General features: G+C 45.5%; 1 protein-coding gene across 2 annotated transcripts in view; it reads right to left on the reverse strand.

Annotated features, from left to right (window-relative positions):
• Positions 1-1,881: 1,881 nt before the first annotated feature.
• Positions 1,882-23,068, reverse strand: part of LOC124135453 — a 29,494-nt gene continuing 8,307 nt past the window's right edge. The window contains exon 2 of one of the 2 annotated variants that reach the window (XM_046500794.2): positions 1,882-5,763. In XM_046500794.2, the coding sequence (XP_046356750.2) occupies positions 3,454-5,733 (2,280 nt within the window). In that variant the 5' untranslated portion in view covers positions 5,734-5,763 and the 3' untranslated portion in view covers positions 1,882-3,453. Of the gene's footprint in view, positions 5,767-23,068 lie in introns of both variants that reach the window. The other variant, XM_046500795.2, reaches the window with a different exon arrangement.

Here is a 23,068-nt window from a genome sequence, read left to right on the forward strand (position 1 = left end):
CATTGCTTTGCTGATATTGTAACGTCAGCAAACGTTTTTGGGGACCAACCATTTGATATTAGGGGGTATGGGTTTTTATTGAGAAAAAAAACATTGTCCCCAAAAAGTCGTGAAAAACATAATTATGCTTCAGACTGCTTGACGTGCCTTCCATTACTTGTGTCAATATGGTGTTAGTAAAAGCGACTATGCTTGTCTTAAGAGGCGACTTACGCGATCGGGTGGTCAAGGCTAGCCAAATTGGTTGATGCATGTCATCGTATCTCAATTGCCTTGAGTGATGCTCATGATGTCACTGGATTGTCTGGTCCAGACTCGATTATTTACAGACCGCCGTCATATAACTGGAACACTGCTTAGTACGGCGTCAAATAAAATACCATGTGGTAGTGAATGACAAGTATAAGTCTGGTTAGATGTTGACCCCTGAACGTATCATTAACAGGTCATGTGACTTTTCTCAGCTAATCAGAACAGACTGGATGGCTTTCATATCGCAAGCATGACATAGGTAATGGTATATCCAACACAAGTGATTACTAAATGTCTTTGTTTAGTCCGAATACAAAGTGAAATATATCTTAAAACAATTTAGGGGAAGACCGTCTCCAGAAACATCTTGTGAATCAGGTCATTGTTTATCTGGATGAAATGCCCAGCTTACTTTCTATAAATATAAACTAGGTCATGTCTGACAAGTGCTGCTAGTGCGGACATTCAATGACTGATAAACATAGATATCAACAGTGAACATGACACCCCTAAAGTTGACTCAATAGATAAAGTACAATACTAGGGCTGGGACGGGGTACTCGGGTCGGTCGAGTAGGACCCGGTTACCCACTGGACTACCCGGACCCGTGGTTAGTCGCGTGATACATTGTTTCATGACAAAAAGTCACTATATAACTACATGGTTACACGACAACTTTAAGTCTCTAATGTTCGCTCTTCTTCATGACTATGAACGCATTCCTTCTGACTTACATATGTTTGAACAAAGCTAAAATGTCAGTCAACTTCAGTGTATGCATGACCACATCGTTTTATACGTGTATCGAAATACATTTTGCCAGGGCTAATGGCAAACTATTCCCAATCGGACATTTTGTACCTATCTCTTGACACCAACAGCGGGTACCCGGGTAGGGTCGGGTAATAGGGGTGTGGGTACCCGTGTAGTAAATGTGGACTCGTTCCAGCCCTATACAATACTATGTGACTTTCTATGATACTGTAACCTTATTTACTTCAATGTCAAAATCATGGAGGGATATTTGCAGATAGATCGTGATATAACGAAACTAGGTGACGCTTATGATTGACAAGGTTCGGATTACGCTTGCTGCTAATGGAGCTTCAAAAACAGTATTATCTAAAACACTATAGTATTGAAGCTCACCAGAATCCTTAAATGTGAGGATGGGGAAATACAAGTAACATTTTTTTAAATCTTTATTTTGCACAACACAAAGACAATGCATCATTATTTGTGATTGAGCCATTCATGACAAATGACATGAATTAATACTTAAGGCGTCTTTAACAACCGGTCAAGCAATCAACATGAACATATAATAATAACAATGGCGTGTTGAGAATTTTGCTCAACCGTTCCACGGCCAACATCTACATACACACAGAGAATTTGCTGCAAAACCGAATTTAGAATCAATATACCGTATTCGACGTAATAAGCGCGTTGCTCTAATAAGCGCCCACGGCGATATTTGCTAATTTATTGGCTAGTGAACAATCTCAATTAGCACCCCTTCCAACTGTACACAAGACTTATTTATTCGTGTATAATACGCACTCGTATGTTATATGCACCCTTAATTATGGGCAATTAAATCCTGGAAAAATATTTCTGTCGTATATAAACATTTCAGGTTGTCAGCATAAGCCACGAAATTACGATCTTTCAACTCAAAATAATATTCTAATAAGATCCCCCTATTTCTAGTTTTGAGAGCGCCCTGAGCGCTTTATACGTCGAATACGGTTATTCTGTATACAGATGCCTTTCAGTATTTCCTACTATTGTACTTATCTTTTACAACTAAATCATTCCTGGCCGTTAAGCAAAATAATCTAGTCAATTACAACAACATATCATTTTGAAAATCGCCTGACGGTTCACCTGAAAGAACAACAGGAGATGTATATTCTTCATGTTGGTAACATGGCGAACAGCTCAATCAGCCGTTAGCTTTCAGAATGCGGCCTTATGACAGTAGCTGGCTAGAGAAGTCTCCCTAGCTGCCAATGTGCGTGGCAGGTAACTGGTTTTCTGAAATCACCATCTATTACTCACATTCCTACACACTTCCCTACGAAAAACATTTGCCATTCATCATCAGGTACAGAATACTATTTAAACAATTATCGGTAAAAAAAACAAATCTCAGCAACAGTTTGGCCAATTCATAACAATACAACGTCATAGTAAACATAGTAAACATGAAATACGTAATCACTTGTTTGGCACATTTGGCTGATGCCAAAAGTAATAATTTGGCATTTATTCAATGATAATAGTTTCTGAGGATGATCGCCCCTCTGAAACACACACATTGTCACACAATGTACCAACAGCAGCACTAGCACATTCTGTATAAAACATCTCGGCGACATTGTTAATGTCATAATACAATCATCTCTACCCAGCCCTAGGATACCATATACACTGTTTAACAATTTGCCACAATGATGGATTGTTGTAGCATAGAGCAATACTATGTAATGTACTATGAAAAGCGTGATCAAACACATGAATCATCCATACATCGTACCTATTACATATATATTCTGAATGTATAAATCCAAGTCACTAGGACTGACCAACCGATCCTGTTTAAGTTGCCCTTTAGACATATTCCATCCCAGAATCCTCACAGGGTCCATATACAATGTAGAAGGAAATTATTGTCATCATAATAATTGCATCCCTCTTTCACCCAAATGGGCTTTTGTTCAGAACATGCTCAGCCCATGCACATATCCTAACCTCATAATCCTAAACTAATTAGCATAAGGTGCACCTATTTCTTTAAATATTTCATTTTCATCAAAGGCTTGTTTCAAAGCTTGCCACACCAAGCCCACTTTCCTGTGCTAAAAATGATTGGACTATCGCACATATAGATAGTCCAATTAGAGAACGTTTCACAAAATCAACATCCACGACTGGTACACCTTCGTACGAAAGTGTTTTACCGCTGGGATATGTCTTTTTCATCTTCAATTGGATATCGCGTTTTCATTACAAGGAGCACAATTCGTAGTCTACGCGAGGTGGCGCCAGGGTCGAGCCAAGAAAAGTGGCCTTGATGTGGCAAGGGTAGAAACTAGGCATTGATATAGGCTAGTGGACACGCTTGCCTTGAGAAGATGTCCATACCACATCAATGGTCCATATATATGCCTTCAATCAAACAAACCATTTTACAACTATAAAATATGAAGAATATAACTGCAAATGAACACTGTTGTATTAAAATATATGAAGAACATGATAATGCAGTCGAAGATCCCTTGGCAGTGGCGTAGTTCTGTAATTTGGGCCGAGGTGTATGATTCATTAGGAAATAAAGATTGTCCGTGCCATAACAGTATATCATCCAAAACATCACAACTGTTTTCATAGTGGCTTAAAATAACGAAACTGCTGAAGAGATCTGGAATCAAATCAGGATTGAGGGCTAACATGGCAACATTTCTATTGTCAATATAACCATCACGCAGTCTCTGTATGATAAGGTGTATTTCAAAATTATTCTGAAGTCCACTGTCGACGTATTCTTGTGAGACAATGACGAGAAATTTCCAGCTCTCCACAATCAGCCTTGAAACAGCCTGGTTAACAATTTCATTTCCGAGAACATCATTATCACGAAAACACACTCTCAAACCCCGGGAAGTGAGCGCTTGGGCGATTTCAGTCGCCATTGCCGTCTGTTCATCTGCATACGAAATGTAGAGGTCGTACTTCACAACAGTGTTGTCTGCTGGCGCAAGTCCTGCTAGTGTACCTCTGCCTCGGATTGGCTGAATGTTGACTCGTCTCCTCCGAAGTATCATGTTGATGATTGGATTGGTCACCCTCGTCAAGAGCGTTTTACTTAAACAATAAGAAACAGCTAAACACACAATTATTCCACCGTAGAAAATTTGTTTCTCTTTGAGGAAAAAGTCACAAGCCATCGACTGTAAAATGATTTCAAGATACTTGCAGACTGTTGTTTCTATTCCCCCCCAACAAGAGAGCTCTGGCAAAGGAAGAAGTTTCTTTGAGCCATTGTAATACAAATCCAAGACAAGGGGCTCCTGAGGAACAAGTTCTACAGTGTCGGGATATTCCACATCAATAATTTCGTATGTTCCAAGGGCCGTATTGTAGAACTGGCGATAGAAGACGAATTTGTGGACTCCGTATGTGTAAGGACAAACGCATTGCCAGCTTGTGCCGCCAACGCCCTCCACCATCTGAAGTTTTCTATAGAAGGCAGGAATGTTTGAGTAATGGCCACCATCATGCCACAAGAACCAGTACAGGAACACAAATATGGAGCATGACTGATCAAGTCCCTCGCATGTCTTTAGGAAGGACTTTCCGTTGATTTCATGATCAAAATCAACTACGCTTGGCACGTCATTCAAGTAACTATATGACGCACTTGTTGACACTATACCACCAACTGGAACAGACACAATTCTTCTCGTTGGTTTGATCTTTTCTAAAATGAACTCTGCAGACCATGTGTATGGTAAGGGTTTGAAGTTCGTAGGAGGCAAATCCTCAACAGGAACTTGGCATCTGGTTTGTTCTTTGCTGACATTCGGGCATTCAGACGACTTTCTTCTTTCTGAATAATCTTCATTATTTTTACTTTTGGCGGAACCTTGTTTACCTGTGTGTGTTTCCCTCTTTTTGTGTCTCATAGGTGTGTTGTAATTTTTGGGGTTGCTCGCAAGTGACGCAAGTATTGTGGCCATTTTTGCAACGTGACAGGAATATTTTCCAAAATCTTCAGCATTGATAAGATTAATTTCAAGCTTTGACTTTACACGATAAAAATAAGTATCAGTAATATTCAAAGGGACTTCTTCAAACACTGTTGTGATATGGTGCCAGGGCGATGATTCAATTATCTGTCCATTATGCTTCCAGATCACCTGCTTCTTGTGAAATTTTACAATTTCAAGGTAAATCAGCACGTCTTCACAAACCATTCTCACATCTTCACCCTCGTATCGCATGAGTCTCTCAAGCTTCAGGGGTTCTGGACCGGGGATCTCACGGTCACGCACCATAAACTGGGATCTGGTTTCATCTATCTTAACAATGCTATCCTCTAATCTATTGATGTAATTAGACTTAAATATTTCCCATGTCCAAAGAGCTGACCTGTCCAAAACTACGGCAACAAATAGGTAACTAGATAAGACAATGAACAAACCACAACAGAAAACTCTCCTTGCGCCATATCTCAACAGGGACGTTCGCACTCTGTTATTCAGAAGGGCGAAGGCGAGTTTCAGAAAGCATAGTCCAGTGTAGAACAAATTCTTCAAGTTTATTAAACACAAGTCCGGGCTATTTGGATCGGTAAAGAAAACTACCAGAGGAAACAGGTTCCAAAATAAGCCAATCAACAGCACATGCAGCAAGGCTGTTGTCGAAATGTTTTGTTTCTTCATGCCCCTTGAAGACAGCTTGCCTCGTCCCATTCTGCATCAGTGGGATATTAAAGGCTACTGCTGCTGAAACAAAATTGATGAGAGTATACAATTATGTGGATATTTCCTGAAACACTGGTACTTGAGCTGAACAGAACCATTAAATGTAACATTTTAAGAACTATATTTCGAATACTATGCATACAATGCACCATTATTTGTGACAAAGCGATTCATGCATTGATATTTAGTCACAATGTAACCATGGCATCATTGGGCCGATAATGCTTGAAGAAAATGATAATGCGCCAGACTGTTGAAAACATATACAATTGTCTGCCACTCATCATGAAAAAATAATTGAACTGCTATATCACTGGCGTCAGTCGTGAGATTAGGTGAAATGGTAAATAAATTCAATCTCCTGTTTTAACACAGATGTATTCTTTATTCATTCATTCAGAACGTTTTTTTCCTTGGTCCATAAAACAAGTGTCCAAATGGATGCCTCTAGATTCCACCCTCAGTCACAGTAGCCAATGATGAGCTTTTTCCCCATTCTCTGTTTAATGTGAATGCTAAATGAATACTAGTCAGTGCATACAATACTTTTGAATTGTATATATATACGATCATTTTCAGTGTCATAGTATACTAAAGCAGGAACATTAATACTGTGTATCAATACATCAAATATAGGTACATGAATTAAAGTACAAGGGTAGATTGATACGTTCTGAGCCTCACATCAAGGGAATCGTGTCACCATGAAGGCTTCTATTGTGGACATCACATGATGTCACAGAGGAGTATCCACAAACACTTGAGTCAATGAAGCAAATTGTTTCTTGCCGCAAGTCAGTAAAAAGGTCTTAACACCAAAAGCCATCCGTGAAGATAGAAGTACATAACGAGGAAAGGGTGCCTTTCTATGCAACTGTAAAGAGGTTTGGCAGCAGACTTGAGCATGACAGAAAGAGCCACCCTGGAAGTCCCAGGGCGTCAGCAACACCAGAAATGATGCAGAGAATCTACGATATGGAGATCCTACTGAGCGTCATATCGCTAGTTCAGCAGTCATTTCCCGGGAGAGAGAACATTCCATTATCACAGAAACTTTGGCAATGAAAACAGTATCAGCTCGTGAGGTTCAAAAGCTTTTCACATCTGTTAAAAAACTCACCGGGTATAAGAGGTCTGGTGATAATCTAGCTCTATTTGAAGCTGATCCAGAAGGGTTCTTGCAATGATTTGTGACTATGGGTGGAACCTGGGTTAACCACTTCGAGCAATGGAAGCATTTGACATCCCCACCACCAAAGAAGGCAAAGACTGTCCCATCAACTGGAAAGCTTATGACCTCTGTGCTCTGGAATGCCGAGGGGTGGATGTTTATTGTCTTCCAAAAGGGCAGACAATAAACAGAGCATATTAAGCTACACTTCGGGGGCTATTCCGGGGTGCAATTGAGACGTGGGAGGCTGAGAAAAGGTGTGCTCTTTCATCAGGACAATGCACCATTGCACAAATCAGTCATCACGCTACAATCCACGAGTGTGGCTTTGAACTTTGGCTACAATCCACGAGTGTGGGGCTTTGAACTTTGGCTACAGACCACGAGTGTGGTGGCTTTGAACTTTAGCTACAATCCACGAGTGTGGCTTTGAACTTTGGCTTCCCTCCACGAGCGTGTCTTCGTACTTTAGCTACAATCCACGAGTGTTGCTTTGAACTGTGGCTACAATCGACGAGTGTGGCTTGCTACAGTCCAAGAGTGTGGCCTTGGACTTTAGCTACAATCCACGAGTGTGGCTTTGAACTTTGGCTTCCCTCAACGAGTGTCGCTTTGAACTTTGGCTTCCCTCAACGAGTGTGGCTTTGAACTTTGGCTTCCCTCAACGAGTGTGGCTTTGAACTTTGGCTTCCCTCTACGAGTGTGGCTTTGAACTTTAGCTACAATCCACGAGTGTGGCCTTGTACTTAAGCTACAATCCACGAGTGTGGCTTTGAACTTTGGCTACAACCCACGAATGTGGCTTTGAACTTTGGCTTCCCTCCAGGAGTGTGGCCTTGTACTTTAGCTACAATCCACGAGTGTGGCTTTGAACTTTGGCTTCCCTCCAAGAGTGTGTCTTTGTACTTTAGCTACAATCCACGAATGTGGCTTTGAACTTTGGCTACAGTCCAGGAGCGAGGCTTTGAACTTTGGCTTCCCTCCACGAGTGTGTCTTTGTACTTTGGCTTCCCTCTACGAGTGTGGCTTTGAACTTTTCCTACATTCCACGAGTGTGGCTTTGAACTTTGGCTACAATCCACGAGTGTGGCTTTGAACTTTGGCTTCCCTCCACGAGTGTAGCTTTGAACTTTGGCTTCCTTCCACGAGTGTGACTTTGAACTTTGGCTACAGTCCACGAGTGTGACTTTGAACTTTGGCTACAATCCACGAGTGTGGCCTTTTACTTTAACTACAACCCACGAGTGTGGCTTTGAACTTTGGCTTCCCTCCACGAGTGTGGCTTTGAACTTTGCCTTCCCTCTACGAGTGTGGCTTTGAACTTTGGCTTCCCTCAACGAGTGTGGCTTTGAACTTTGGCTACATTCCACGAGTGTGACTTTGAACTTGGGCTACAATCCACGAGTGTGGCCTTTTACTTTAACTACAACCCACGAGTGTGGCTTTGAACTTTGGCTTCCCTCAACGAGTGTGGCTTTGAACTTTGGCTACAGTCCACGAGTGTGGCTTTGAACTTTGGCTACAATCCACGAGTGCGGCCTTTTACTTTAACTACAACCCGCGAGTGTGGCTTTGAACTTTGGCGTCCCTCAACGAGTGTGGCTTTGAACTTTGGCTACAGTCCACGAGTGTGGCTTTGAACTTTGGCTTCCCTCAACGAGTGTGGCTTTCAACTTTGGCTTCCCTCCACGAGTGTAGCTTTGAACGTTGGCTTCCCTCCACGAGTGTGACTTTGAACTTTGGCTTCCCTCTACGAGTGTGGCTTTGAACTTTGGCTTCCCTCAACGAGTGTGGCTTTGAACTTTGGCTTCCCTCCACGAGTGTGACTTTGAACTTTGGCTTCCCTCTACGAGTGTAGCTTTGAACTTTGGCTTCCCTCAACGAGTGTGGCTTTGAACTTTGGCTACAATCCACGAGTGTGGCCTTTTACTTTAACTACAACCCACGAGTGTGGCTTTGAACATTGGCTACAATCCACGAGTGTGGTGGCTTTGAACTTTGGCTACCATCCACGAGTGTGGCCTTGTACTTTAACTACAACCCACGAGTGAGGCTTTGAACTTTGGCTTCCCTCCACGAGTGTGACTTTGAACTTTGGCTTCCCTCCACGAGTGTGGCTTTGAACTTTGGCTTCCCTCCAAGAGTGTGGCTTTGAACTTTGGCTACAATCCACGAGTGTGGCTTTGAACTTTGGCTTCCCTCCAAGAGTGTGTCTTTGTACTTTTGCTACAATCCACGAGTGTGGCTTTGAACTTTGGCTACAGTCCAGGAGTGAGGCTTTGAACTTTGGCTTCCCTCCACGAGTGTGTCTTTGTACTTTAGCTACAATCCACGAGTGTTGCTTTGAACTTTGGCTACAGTCCAGGAGTGAGGCTTTGAACTTTGGCTTCCCACCACGAGTGTGGCTTTGAACTTTAACTACAATCCACGAGTGTGGCTTTGAACTTTGGCTTCCCTCCACGAGTGTAGCTTTGAACTTTGGCTTCCCTCTACGAGTGTGGCTTTGAACTTTGGCTACAGTCCACGAGTGTGGCTTTGAACTTTGGCTACAATCCACGAGTATGGCCTTTTACTTTAACTACAACCCACGAGTGTGGCTTTGAACTTTGGCTTCCCTCAACGAGTGTGGCTTTGAACTTTGGCTACAGTCCACGAGTGTGGCTTTGAACTTTGGCTACAATCCACGAGTGTGGCCTTTTACTTTAACTACAACCCACGAGTGTGGCTTTGAACTTTGGCTTCACTCAACGAGTGTGGCTTTCAACTTTGGCTTCCCTCCACGAGTGCAGCTTTCAACTTTGGCTCCCCTCCACGAGTGTGACTTTGAACTTTGGCTTCCCTCTACGAGTGTGGCTTTGAACTTTGGCTTCCCTCAACGAGTGTGGCTTTGAACTTTGGCTTCCCTCCACGAGTGTGACTTTGAACTTTGGCTTCCCTCTACGAGTGTAGCTTTGAACTTTGGCTTCCCTCAACGAGTGTGGCTTTGAACTTTGGCTACAATCCATGAGTGTGGCCTTTTACTTTAACTACAACCCACGAGTGTGGCTTTGAACTTTGGCTACAATCCACGAGTGTGGTGGCTTTGAACTTTAGCTACCATCCACGAGTGTGGCCTTGTACTTTAGCTACAATCCACGAGTGTGGCTTTGAACTTTGGCTTCCCTCCAAGAGTGTGTCTTTGTACTTTAGATACAATCCACGAGTGTGGCTGTGAACTTTGGCTACAGTCCAGGAGTGAGGCTTTGAACTTTGGCTTCCCTCCACGAGTGTGTCTTTGTACTTTAACTACAATCCACGAGTGTTGCTTAGAACTTTGGCTTCCCTCCACGAGTGTGGCTTTGAACTTTAACTACAACCCACGAGTGAGGCTTTGAACTTTGGCTTCCCTCCACGAGTGTGGCTTTGAACTTTAACTACAACCCACGAGTGAGGCTTTGAATTTTGGCTTCCATCCACGAGTGTAGCTTTGAACTTTGGCTTCCCTCCACGAGTGTGACTTTGAACTTTGGCTTCCCTCTACGAGTGTGGCTTTGAACTTTGGCTTCCCTCCACGAGTGTGGCTTTGAACTTTAACTACAATCCACGAGTGAGGCTTTGAACTTTGGCTTCCCTCAACGAGTGTGGCTTTGAACTTTGGCTACAGTCCACGAGTGTGGCTTTGAACTTTGGCTACAATCCACGAGTGCGGCCTTTTACTTTAACTACAACCCACGAGTGTGGCTTTGAACTTTGGCTTCCCTCCACGAGTGTGGCTTTGAACTTTGGCTACAGTCCACGAGTGTGGCTTTGAACTTCGGCTACAATCCACGAGTGTGGCCTTTTACTTTAACTACAACCCACGAGTGTGGCTTTGAACTTTGGCTTCCCTCAACGAGTGTGGCTTTCAACTTTGGCTTCCCTCCACGAGTGTAGCTTTGAACTTTGGCTTCCCTCCACGAGTGTGACTTTGAACTTTGGCTTCCCTCTACGAGTGTGGCCTTTTACTTTAACTACAACCCACGAGTGTGGCTTTGAACTTTGGCTACAATCCACGAGTGTGGTGGCTTTGAACTTTAGCTACCATCCACGAGTGTGGCCTTGTACTTTAGCTACAATCCACGAGTGTGGCTTTGAACTTTGGCTTCCCTCCAAGAGTGTGTCTTTGTACTTTAGATACAATCCACGAGTGTGGCTGTGAACTTTGGCTACAGTCCAGGAGTGAGGCTTTGAACTTTGGCTTCCCTCCACGAGTGTGTCTTTGTACTTTAACTACAATCCACGAGTGTTGCTTTGAACTTTGGCTTCCCTCCACGGGTGTGGCTTTGAACTTTAACTACAACCCACGAGTGAGGCTTTGAACTTTGGCTTCCCTCCACGAGTGTGGCTTTGAACTTTAACTACAACCCACGAGTGAGGCTTTGAATTTTGGCTTCCCTCCACGAGTGTAGCTTTGAACTTTGGCTTCCCTCCACGAGTGTGACTTTGAACTTTGGCTTCCCTCTACGAGTGTGGCTTTGAACTTTGGCTTCCCTCCACGAGTGTGGCTTTGAACTTTAACTACAATCCACGAGTGAGGCTTTGAACTTTGGCTTCCCTCAACGAGTGTGGCTTTGAACTTTGGCTACAGTCCACGAGTGTGGCTTTGAACTTTGGCTACAATCCACGAGTGCGGCCTTTTACTTTAACTACAACCCACGAGTGTGGCTTTGAACTTTGGCTTCCCTCCACGAGTGTGGCTTTGAACTTTGGCTACAGTCCACGAGTGTGGCTTTGAACTTCGGCTACAATCCACGAGTGTGGCCTTTTACTTTAACTACAACCCACGAGTGTGGCTTTGAACTTTGGCTTCCCTCCACGAGTGTGGCTTTCAACTTTGGCTTCCCTCAACGAGTGTGGCTTTGAACTTTGGCTTCCCTCCACGAGTGTGACTTTGAACTTTGGCTTCCCTCTACGAGTGTAGCTTTGAACTTTGGCTTCCCTCAACGAGTGTGGCTTTGAACTTTAACTACAACCCACGAGTGAGGCTTTGAACTTTGGCTTCCCTCCACGAGTGTGGCTTTGAACTTTAACTACAACCCACGAGTGAGGCTTTCAACTTTGGCTTCCCTCCACGAGTGTAGCTTTGAACTTTGGCTTCCCTCCACGAGTGTGACTTTGAACTTTGGCTTCCCTCTACGAGTGTGGCTTTGAACTTTGGCTTCCCTCCACGAGTGTGGCTTTGAACTTTAACTACAACCCACGAGTGAGGCTTTGAACTTTGGCTTCCCTCCACGAGTGTAGCTTTGAACTTTGGCTTCCCTCCACGAGTGTGGCTTTGAACTTTAACTACAACCCACGAGTGAGGCTTTGAACTTTGGCTTCCCTCCACGAGTGTAGCTTTGAACTTTGGCTTCCCTCCACGAGTGTGGCTTTGAACTTTAACTACAACCCACGAGTGAGGCTTTGAACTTTGGCTTCCCTCCACGAGTGTGGCTTTGAACTTGAACTACAACCCACGAGTGAGGCTTTGAACTTTGGCTTCCCTCCACGAGTGTGGCTTTGAACTTTAACTACAACCCACGAGTGAGGCTTTGAACTTTGGCTTCCCTCCACGAGTGTAGCTTTGAACTGTGGCTTCCCTCCACGAGTGTGGCTTTGAACTTTAACTACAACCCACGAGTGAGGCTTTGAACTTTGGCTTCCCTCCACGAGTGTGGCTTTGAACTTTAACTACAACCCACGAGTGAGGCTTTGAACTTTGGCTTCCCTCCACGAGTGTAGCTATGAACTTTGGCTTCCCTCCACGAGTGTGACTTTGAACTTTGCCTTCCCTCTACGAGTGTGGCTTTGAACTTTGGCTTCCCTCAACGAGTGTGGCTTTGAACTTTGGCTTCCGTCCACGAGTGTGACTTTGAACTTTGGCTTCCCTCTACGAGTGTGGCTTTGAACTTTGGCTTCCCTCAACGAGTGTGGCTTTGAACTTTGGCTTCCCTCCACGAGTGTGACTTTGAACTTTGGCTTCCCTCCACGAGTGTGTCTTTGTACTTTAGCTACAATCCACGAGTGTTGCTTTCAACTTTGCCTACAGTCCAGGAGTGAGGCTTTGAACTTTGGCTACAATCCACGAGTGTGACTTTGAACTTTGGCTACAGTCCACGAGTGTGGCTTTGAACTTTGGCTACAATCCACGAGTGTGGCCTTTTACTTTAACTACAACCCACGAGTGTGGCATTGAACTTTGGCTTCCCTCAACGAGTGTGGCTTTGAACTTTGGCTTCCCTCAACGAGTGTGGCTTTGAACTTTGGCTTCCCTCCACGAGTGTGACTTTGAACTTTGGCTACAGTTCACGAGTGTGGCTTTGAACTTTGGCTACAATCTACGAGTGTGGCCTTTTACTTTAACTACAACCCACGAGTGTGGCTTTGAACTTTGGCTTCCCTCAACGAGTGTGGCTTTGAACTTTGGCTTCCCTCTACGAGTGTGGCTTTGAACTTTGGCTACAGTCCACGAGTGTGGCTTTGAACTTTGGCTACAATCCACGAGTGTGGCTTTGAACTTTGGCTACAATCCACGGGTGTGGCCTTTTACTTTAACTACAACCCACGAGTGTGGCTTTGAACTTTGGCTTCCCTCCACGAGTGTGGCTTTGAACTTTAACTACAATCCACGAGTGAGGCTTTGAACTTTGGCTTCCCTCCACGAGTGTAGCTTTGAACTTTGGCTTCCCTCTACGAGTGTAGCTTTGAACTTTGGCTTCCCTCAACGAGTGTGGCTTTGAACTTTGGCTACAGTCCACGAGTGTGGCTTTGAACTTTGGCTACAATCCACGAGTGTGGCCTTTTACTTTAACTACAACCCATAAGTGTGGCTTTGAACTTTGGCTTCCCTCAACGAGTGTGGCTTTCAACTTTGGCTTCCCTCAACGAGTGAGGCTTTGAACTTTGGCTTCCCTCCACGAGTGTGTCTTTGTACTTTAGCTACAATCCACGAGTGTTGCTTTGAACTTTGGCTACAGTCCAGGAGTGAGGCTTTGAACTTTGGCTACAGTCCACGAGTGTGGCCTTTTACTTTAACTACAACCCACGAGTGTAGCTTTGAACTTTGGCTTCCCTCTACGAGTGTGGCTTTGAACTTTGGCTTCCCTCAACGAGTGTGGCTTTGAACTTTGGCTTCCCTCTACGAGTGTGACTTTGAACTTTGGCTACATTCCACGAGTGTGGCTTTGAACTTTGGCTACAATCCACGAGTGTGGCTTTGAACTTTAACTACAACCCACGAGTGAGGCTTTGAACTTTGGCTTCCCTCAACGAGTGTAGCTTTGAACTTTGGCTTCCCTCTACGAGTGTAGCTTTGAATGTTGGCTTCCCTCAACGAGTGTGGCTTTGAACTTTGGCTACAGTCCACGAGTGTGGCTTTGAACTTTGGCTACAATCCACGAGTGTGGCCTTTTACTTTAACTACAACCCACGAGTGTGGCTTTGAACTTTGGCCTCCCTCAACGAGTGTGGCTTTGAACTTTGGCTTCCCTCCACGAGTGAGGCTTTGAACTTTGGCTTCCCTCAACGAGTGTAGCTTTGAACTTTGGCTTCCCTCTACGAGTGTAGCTTTGAATGTTGGCTTCCCTCAACGAGTGTGGCTTTGAACTTTGGCTACAGTCCACGAGTGTGGCTTTGAACTTTGGCTACAATCCACGAGTGTGGCCTTTTACTTTAACTACAACCCACGAGTGTGGCTTTGAACTTTGGCCTCCCTCAACGAGTGTGGCTTTGAACTTTGGCTTCCCTCCACGAGTGTGACTTTGAACTTTGGCTTCCCTCTACGAGTGTGGCTTTGAACTTTGGCTTCCCTCAACGAGTGTGGCTTTGAACTTTGGCTTCCCTCCACGAGTGTGGCTTTGAACTTTGGCTTCCCTCCACGAGTGTGACTTTGAACTTTGGCTTCCCTGTACCAGTGTAGCTTTAATCTTTGGCTTTCCTCAACGAGTGTGGCTTTGAACTTTGGCTACAGTCCACGAGTGTGGCTTTGAACTTTGGCTACAATCCACGAGTGTGGCCTTTTACTTTAACTACAACCCACGAGTGTGGCTTTGAACTTTGGCTACAATCCACGAGTGTGGTGGCTTTGAACTTTAACTACAACCCACGAGTGTGGCTTTGAACTTTGGCTACAATCCACGAGTGTGGCCTTTTACTTTAACTACAACCCACGAGTGTGGCTTTGAACTTTGGCTACAATCCACGAGTATGGTGGCTTTGAACTTTGGCTTCCCTCCACGAGTGTGTCTTTGTACTTTAGCTACAATCCACGAGTGTTGCTTTGAACTTTGGCTACAGTCCAGGAGTGAGGCTTTGAACTTTGGCTACAATCCACGAGTGTGACTTTGAACTTTGGCTACAGTCCACGAGTGTGGCTTAGAACTTTGGCTTCCCTCCACGAGTGTGGCCTTTTACTTTAACTACAACCCACGAGTGTGGCTTTGAACTTTGGCTTCCCTCAACGAGTGTGGCTTTCAACTTTGGCTTCCCTCTACGAGTGTGGCTTTGAACTTTGGCTTCCCTCAACGAGTGTGGCTTTGAACTTTGGCTTCCCTCCACGAGTGTGACTTTGAACTTTGGCTACAGTCCACGAGTGTGGCTTTGAACTTTGGCTACAATCCACGAGTGTGGCCTTTTACTTTAACTACAACCCACGAGTGTGGCTTTGAACTTTGGCTTCCCTCAACGAGTGTGGCTTTGAACTTTGGCTTCCCTCTACGAGTGTGGCTTTGAACTTTGGCTACAGTCCACGAGTGTGGCTTTGAACTTTGGCTACAATCCACGAGTGTGGCCTTTTACTTTAACTACAACCCACGAGTGTGGCTTTGAACTTTGGCTTCCCTCAACGAGTGTGGCTTTGAACTTTGGCTTCCCTCTACGAGTGTGGCTTTGAACTTTGGCTTCCCTCAACGAGTGTGACTTTGAACTTTGGCTACATTCCACGAGTGTGGCTTTGAACTTTGGCTACAATCCACGAGTGTGGCCTTTTACTTTAACTACAACCCACGAGTGTGGCTTTGAACTTTGGCTTCCCTCCACGAGTGTGGCTTTGAACTTTAACTACAACCCACGAGTGAGGCTTTGAACTTTGGCTTCCCTCCACGAGTGTAGCTTTGAACTTTGGCTTCCCTCAACGAGTGTGGCTTTGAACTTTGGCTACAGTCCACGAGTGTTGCTTTGAACTTTGGCTACAGTCCAGGAGTGAGGCTTTGAACTTTGGCTACAATCCACGAGTGTGACTTTGAACTTTGGCTACAGTCCACGAGTGTGGCTTTGAACTTTGGCTTCCCTCCACGAGTGTGGCCTTTTACTTTAACTACAACCCACGAGGGTGGCTTTGAACTTTGGCTTCCCTCAACGAGTGTGGCTTTGAACTTTGGCTTCCCTCTACGAGTGTGGCTTTGAACTTTGGCTTCCCTCAACGAGTGTGGCTTTGAACTTTGGCTTCCCTCCACGAGTGTGACTTTGAACTTTGGCTACAGTCCACGAGTGTGGCTTTGAACTTTGGCTACAATCCACGAGTGTGGCCTTTTACTTTAACTACAACCCACGAGTGTGGCTTTGAACTTTGGCTTCCCTCAACGAGTGTGGCTTTGAACTTTGGCTTCCCTCTACGAGTGTGGCTTTGAACTTTGGCTACAGTCCACGAGTGTGGCTTTGAACTTTGGCTACAATCCACGAGTGTGGCCTTTTACTTTAACTACAACTCACGAGTGTGGCTTTGAACTTTGGCTTCCCTCAACGAGTGTGGCTTTGAACTTTGGCTTCCCTCAACGAGTGTGGCTTTGAACTTTGGCTACAGTTCACGAGTGTGGCTTTGAACTTTGGCTACAATCCACGAGTGTGGCCTTTTACTTTAACTACAATCCACGAGTGTGGCTTTGAACTTTGGCTTCCCTCCACGAGTGTGGCTTTGAACTTTAACTACAACCCACGAGTGAGGCTTTGAACTTTGGCTTCCCTCAACGAGTGTAGCTTTGAACTTTGGCTTCCCTCTACGAGTGTAGCTTTGAACTTTGGCTTCCCTCAACGAGTGTGGCTTTGAACTTTGGCTACAGTCCACGAGTGTGGCTTTGAACTTTGGCTACAATCCACGAGTGTGGCCTTTTACTTTAACTACAACCCATAAGTGTGGCTTTGAACTTTGGCTTCCCTCAACGAGTGTGGCTTTCAACTTTGGCTTCCCTCAACGAGTGAGGCTTTGAACTTTGGCTTCCCTCCACGAGTGTGTCTTTGTACTTTAGCTACAATCCACGAGTGTTGCTTTGAACTTTGGCTAAAGTCCAGGAGTGAGGCTTTGAACTTTGGCTACAGTCCACGAGTGTGGCCTTTTACTTTAACTACAACCCACGAGTGTGGCTTTCAACTTTGGCTTCCCTCAACGAGTGAGGCTTTGAACTTTGGCTTCCCTCAACGAGTGTGTCTTTGTACTTTAGCTACAATCCACGAGTGTGGCTTTGAACTTTGGCTCCAATCCACGAGTGTGGCCTTTTACTTTAACTACAACCCACGAGTGTGGCTTTGAACTTTGGCTTCCCTCAACGAGTGTGGCTTTGAACTTTGGCTTCCCTCTACGAGTGTGGCTTTGAACTTTGGCTTCCCTCAACGAGTGTGGCTTTGAACTTTGGCTTCCCTCCACGAGTGTGACTTTGAACTTTGGCTACAGTCCACGAGTGTGGCTTTGAACTTTGGCTACAATCCACGAGTGTGGCCTTTTACTTTAACTACAACCCACGAGTGTGGCTTTGAACTTTGGCTTCCCTCCAAGAGTGTGGCTTTGAACTTTGGCTTCCCTCTACGAGTGTGGCTTTGAACTTTGGCTACAGTCCACGAGTGTGGCTTTGAACTTTGGCTACAATCCACGAGTGTGGCCTTTTACTTTAACTACAACCCACGAGTGTGGCTTTGAACTTTGGCTTCCCTCAACGAGTGTGGCTTTGAACTTTGGCTTCCCTCTACGAGTGTGGATTTGAACTTTGGCTTCCCTCAACGAGTGTGGCTTTGAACTTTGGCTACATTCCACGAGTGTGGCTTTGAACTTTGGCTACAATCCACGAGTGTGGCCTTTTACTTTAACTACAACCCACGAGTGTGGCTTTGAACTTTGGCTTCCCTCCACGAGTGTGGCTTTGAACTTTAACTACAACCCACGAGTGAGGCTTTGAACTTTGGCTTCCCTCCACGAGTGTAGCTTTGAACTTTGGCTTCCCTCTACGAGTGTAGCTTTGAACTTTGGCTTCCCTCAACGAGTGTGGCTTTGAACTTTAGCTACAGTCCACGAGTGTGGCTTTGAACTTTGGCTACAATCCACGAGTGTGGCCTTTTACTTTAACTACAACCCATAAGTGTGGCTTTGAACTTTGGCTTCCCTCAACGAGTGTGGCTTTGAACTTTGGCTTCCCTCAACGAGTGAGGCTTTGAACTTTGGCTTCCCTCCACGAGTGTGTCTTTGTACTTTAGCTACAATCCACGAGTGTTGCTTTGAACTTTGGCTACAGTCCAGGAGTGAGGCTTTGAACTTTGGCTACAGTCCACGAGTGTGGCCTTTTACTTTAACTACAACCCACGAGTGTGGCTTTCAACTTTGGCTTCCCTCAACGAGTGAGGCTTTGAACTTTGGCTTCCCTCAACGAGTGTGTCTTTGTACTTTAGCTACAATCCACGAGTGTTGCTTTGAACTTTGGCTACAGTCCAGGAGTGAGGCTTTGAACTTTGGCTACAATCCACGAGTGTGACTTTGAACTTTGGCTACAGTCCACGAGTGTGGCTTTGAACTTTGGCTACAATCCACGAGTGTGGCCTTTTACTTTAACTACAACCCACGAGTGTGGCTTTGAAATTTGGCTTCCCTCAACGAGTGTGGCTTTGAACTTTGGCTTCCCTCTACGAGTGTGGCTTTGAACTTTGGCTTCCCTCAACGAGTGTGACTTTGAACTTTGGCTACATTCCACGAGTGTGGCTTTGAACTTTGGCTACAATCCACGAGTGTGGCCTTTTACTTTAACTACAACCCACGAGTGTGGCTTTGAACTTTGGCTTCCCTCCACGAGTGTGGCTTTGAACTTTAACTACAACCCACGAGTGAGGCTTTGAACTTTGGCTTCCCTCCACGAGTGTAGCTTTGAACTTTGGCTTCCCTCAACGAGTATGGCTTTGAACTTTGGCTACAGTCCACGAGTGTTGCTTTGAACTTTGGCTACAGTCCAGGAGTGAGGCTTTGAACTTTGGCTACAATCCACGAGTGTGACTTTGAACTTTGGCTACAGTCCACGAGTGTGGCTTTGAACTTTGGCTTCCCTCCACGAGTGTGGCCTTTTACTTTAACTACAACCCACGAGTGTGGCTTTGAACTTTGGCTTCCCTCAACGAGTGTGGCTTTGAACTTTGGCTTCCCTCTACGAGTGTGGCTTTGAACTTTGGCTTCCGTCAACGAGTGTGGCTTTGAACTTTGGCTTCCCTCCACGAGTGTGACTTTGAACTTTGGCTACAGTCCACGAGTGTGGCTTTGAACTTTGGCTACAATCCACGAGTGTGGCCTTTTACTTTAACTACAACCCACGAGTGTGGCTTTGAACTTTGGCTTCCCTCAACGAGTGTGGCTTTGAACTTTGGCTTCCCTCTACGAGTGTGGCTTTGAACTTTGGCTACAGTCCACGAGTGTGGCTTTGAACTTTGGCTACAATCCACGAGTGTGGCCTTTTACTTTAACTACAACCCACGAGTGTGGCTTTGAACTTTGGCTTCCCTCAACGAGTGTGGCTTTGAACTTTGGCTTCCCTCAACGAGTGTGGCTTTGAACTTTGGCTACAATCCACGAGTGTGGCCTTTTACTTTAACTACAACCCACGAGTGTGGCTTTGAACTTTGGCTTCCCTCAACGAGTGTGGCTTTGAACTTTGGCTTCCCTCTACGAGTGTGGCTTTGAACTTTGGCTTCCCTCAACGAGTGTGGCTTTGAACTTTGGCTTCCCTCCACGAGTGTGACTTTGAACTTTGGCTACAGTCCACGAGTGTGGCTTTGAACTTTAACTACAACCCACGAGTGTGGCTTTGAACTTTGGCTTCCCTCTACGAGTGTGGCTTTGAACTTTGGCTTCCCTCCACGAGTGTGGCTTTGAACTTTGGCTACAGTCCACGAGTGTGGCTTTGAACTTTGGCTACAATCCACGAGTGTGGCCTTTTACTTTAACTACAACCCACGAGTGTGGCTTTGAACTTTGGCTTCCCTCAACGAGTGTGGCTTTGAACTTTGGCTTCCCTCTACGAGTGTGGCTTTGAACTTTGGCTTCCCTCAACGAGTGTGGCTTTGAACTTTGGCTACATTCCACGAGTGTGGCTTTGAACTTTGGCTACAATCCACGAGTGTGGCCTTTTACTTTAACTACAACCCACGAGTGTGGCTTTGAACTTTGGCTTCCCTCCACGAGTGTGGCTTTGAACTTTAACTACAACCCACGAGTGAGGCTTTGAACTTTGGCTTCCCTCCACGAGTGTAGCTTTGAACTTTGGCTTCCCTCTACGAGTGTAGCTTTGAACTTTGGCTTCCCTCAACGAGTGTGGCTTTGAACTTTAGCTACAGTCCACGAGTGTGGCTTTGAACTTTGGCTACAATCCACGAGTGTGGCCTTTTACTTTAACTACAACGCATAAGTGTGGCTTTGAACTTTGGCTTCCCTCAACGAGTGTGGCTTTCAACTTTGGCTTCCCTCAACGAGTGAGGCTTTGAACTTTGGCTTCCCTCCACGAGTGTGTCTTTGTACTTTAGCTACAATCCACGAGTGTGGCTTTGAACTTTGGCTACAGTCCACGAGTGTGGCTTTGAACTTTGGCTACAATCCACGAGTGTGGCCTTTTACTTTAGCTACAATCCACGAGTGTGTCTTTGAACTTTGGCTTGCCTCCAAGAGTGTTGCCTTGAACTTTAACTACAACCCACGAGTGAGGCTTTGAACTTTGGCTTCCCTCCACGAGTGTAGCTTTGAACTTTGGCTTCCCTCTACGAGTGTAGCTTTGAACTTTGGCTTCCCTCAACGAGTGTGGCTTTGAACTTTGGCTACAGTCCACGAGTGTGGCTTTGAACTTTGGCTACAATCCACGAGTGTGGCCTTTTACTTTAACTACAACCCATAAGTGTGGCTTTGAACTTTGGCTACAATCCACGAGTATGGTGGCTTTGAACTTTGGCTACCATCCACTAGTGTGGCCTTGTTCTTAAGCTACAATCCACGAGTGTGGCCTTTTACTTTAACTACAACCAACGAGTGTGGCTTTGAACTTTGGCTTCCCTCAACGAGTGTGGCTTTCAACTTTGGCTTCCCTCAACGAGTGAGGCTTTGAACTTTGGCTTCCCTCCACGAGTGTGACTTTGAACTTTGGCTTCCCTCTACGAGTGTGGCTTTGAACTTTAGCTTCCCTCAACGAGTGTGGCTTTTAACTTTGGCTTCCCTCCACGAGTGTGGCTTTGAACTTTGGCTTCCCTCCACGAGTGTGACTTTGAACTTTGGCTTCCCTCCACGAGTGTGACTTTGAACTTTGGCTTCCCTCCACGAGTGTGGCTTTGAACTTTGGCTACAATCCACGAGTGTGGCCTTGTACTTTAGCTACAATCCACGAGTGTGGCTTTGAACTTTGGCTTCCCTCCAAGAGTGTGTCTTTGTACTTTTGCTACAATCCACGAGTGTGGCTTTGAACTTTGGCTACAGTCCAGGAGTGAGGCTTTGAACTTTGGCTTCCCTCCACGAGTGTGTCTTTGTACTTTAGCTACAATCCACGAGTGTTGCTTTGAACTTTGGCTACAGTCCAGGAGTGAGGCTTTGAACTTTGGCTTCCCACCACGAGTGTGGCTTTGAACTTTGGCTACAGTCCACGAGTGTGGCTTTGAACTTTGGCTACAATCCACGAGTGTGGCCTTTTACTTTAACTACAACCCACGAGTGTGGCTTTGAACTTTGGCTTCCCTCAACGAGTGTGGCTTTGAACTTTGGCTTCCCTCTACGAGTGTGGCTTTGAACTTTGGCTTCCCTCAACGAGTGTGGCTTTGAACTTTGGCTACATTCCACGAGTGTGGCTTTGAACTTTGGCTACAATCCACGAGTGTGGCCTTTTACTTTAACTACAACCCACGAGTGTGGCTTTGAACTTTGGCTTCCCTCCACGAGTGTGGCTTTGAACTTTAACTACAACCCACGAGTGAGGCTTTGAACTTTGGCTTCCCTCCACGAGTGTAGCTTTGAACTTTGGCTTCCCTCTACGAGTGTAGCTTTGAACTTTGGCTTCCCTCAACGAGTGTGGCTTTGAACTTTAGCTACAGTCCACGAGTGTGGCTTTGAACTTTGGCTACAATCCACGAGTGTGGCCTTTTACTTTAACTACAACGCATAAGTGTGGCTTTGAACTTTGGCTTCCCTCAACGAGTGTGGCTTTCAACTTTGGCTTCCCTCAACGAGTGAGGCTTTGAACTTTGGCTTCCCTCCACGAGTGTGTCTTTGTACTTTAGCTACAATCCACGAGTGTGGCTTTGAACTTTGGCTACAGTCCACGAGTGTGGCTTTGAACTTTGGCTACAATCCACGAGTGTGGCCTTTTACTTTAGCTACAATCCACGAGTGTGTCTTTGAACTTTGGCTTGCCTCCAAGAGTGTTGCCTTGAACTTTAACTACAACCCACGAGTGAGGCTTTGAACTTTGGCTTCCCTCCACGAGTGTAGCTTTGAACTTTGGCTTCCCTCTACGAGTGTAGCTTTGAACTTTGGCTTCCCTCAACGAGTGTGGCTTTGAACTTTGGCTACAGTCCACGAGTGTGGCTTTGAACTTTGGCTACAATCCACGAGTGTGGCCTTTTACTTTAACTACAACCCATAAGTGTGGCTTTGAACTTTGGCTACAATCCACGAGTATGGTGGCTTTGAACTTTGGCTACCATCCACTAGTGTGGCCTTGTTCTTAAGCTACAATCCACGAGTGTGGCCTTTTACTTTAACTACAACCAACGAGTGTGGCTTTGAACTTTGGCTTCCCTCAACGAGTGTGGCTTTCAACTTTGGCTTCCCTCAACGAGTGAGGCTTTGAACTTTGGCTTCCCTCCACGAGTGTGACTTTGAACTTTGGCTTCCCTCTACGAGTGTGGCTTTGAACTTTAGCTTCCCTCAACGAGTGTGGC

This window comes from Haliotis rufescens, unplaced genomic scaffold (genome assembly GCF_023055435.1).
Source record: "Haliotis rufescens isolate VD_foot unplaced genomic scaffold, xgHalRufe1.0.p SCAF_6, whole genome shotgun sequence".
NCBI lineage: Eukaryota > Metazoa > Mollusca > Gastropoda > Lepetellida > Haliotidae > Haliotis > Haliotis rufescens.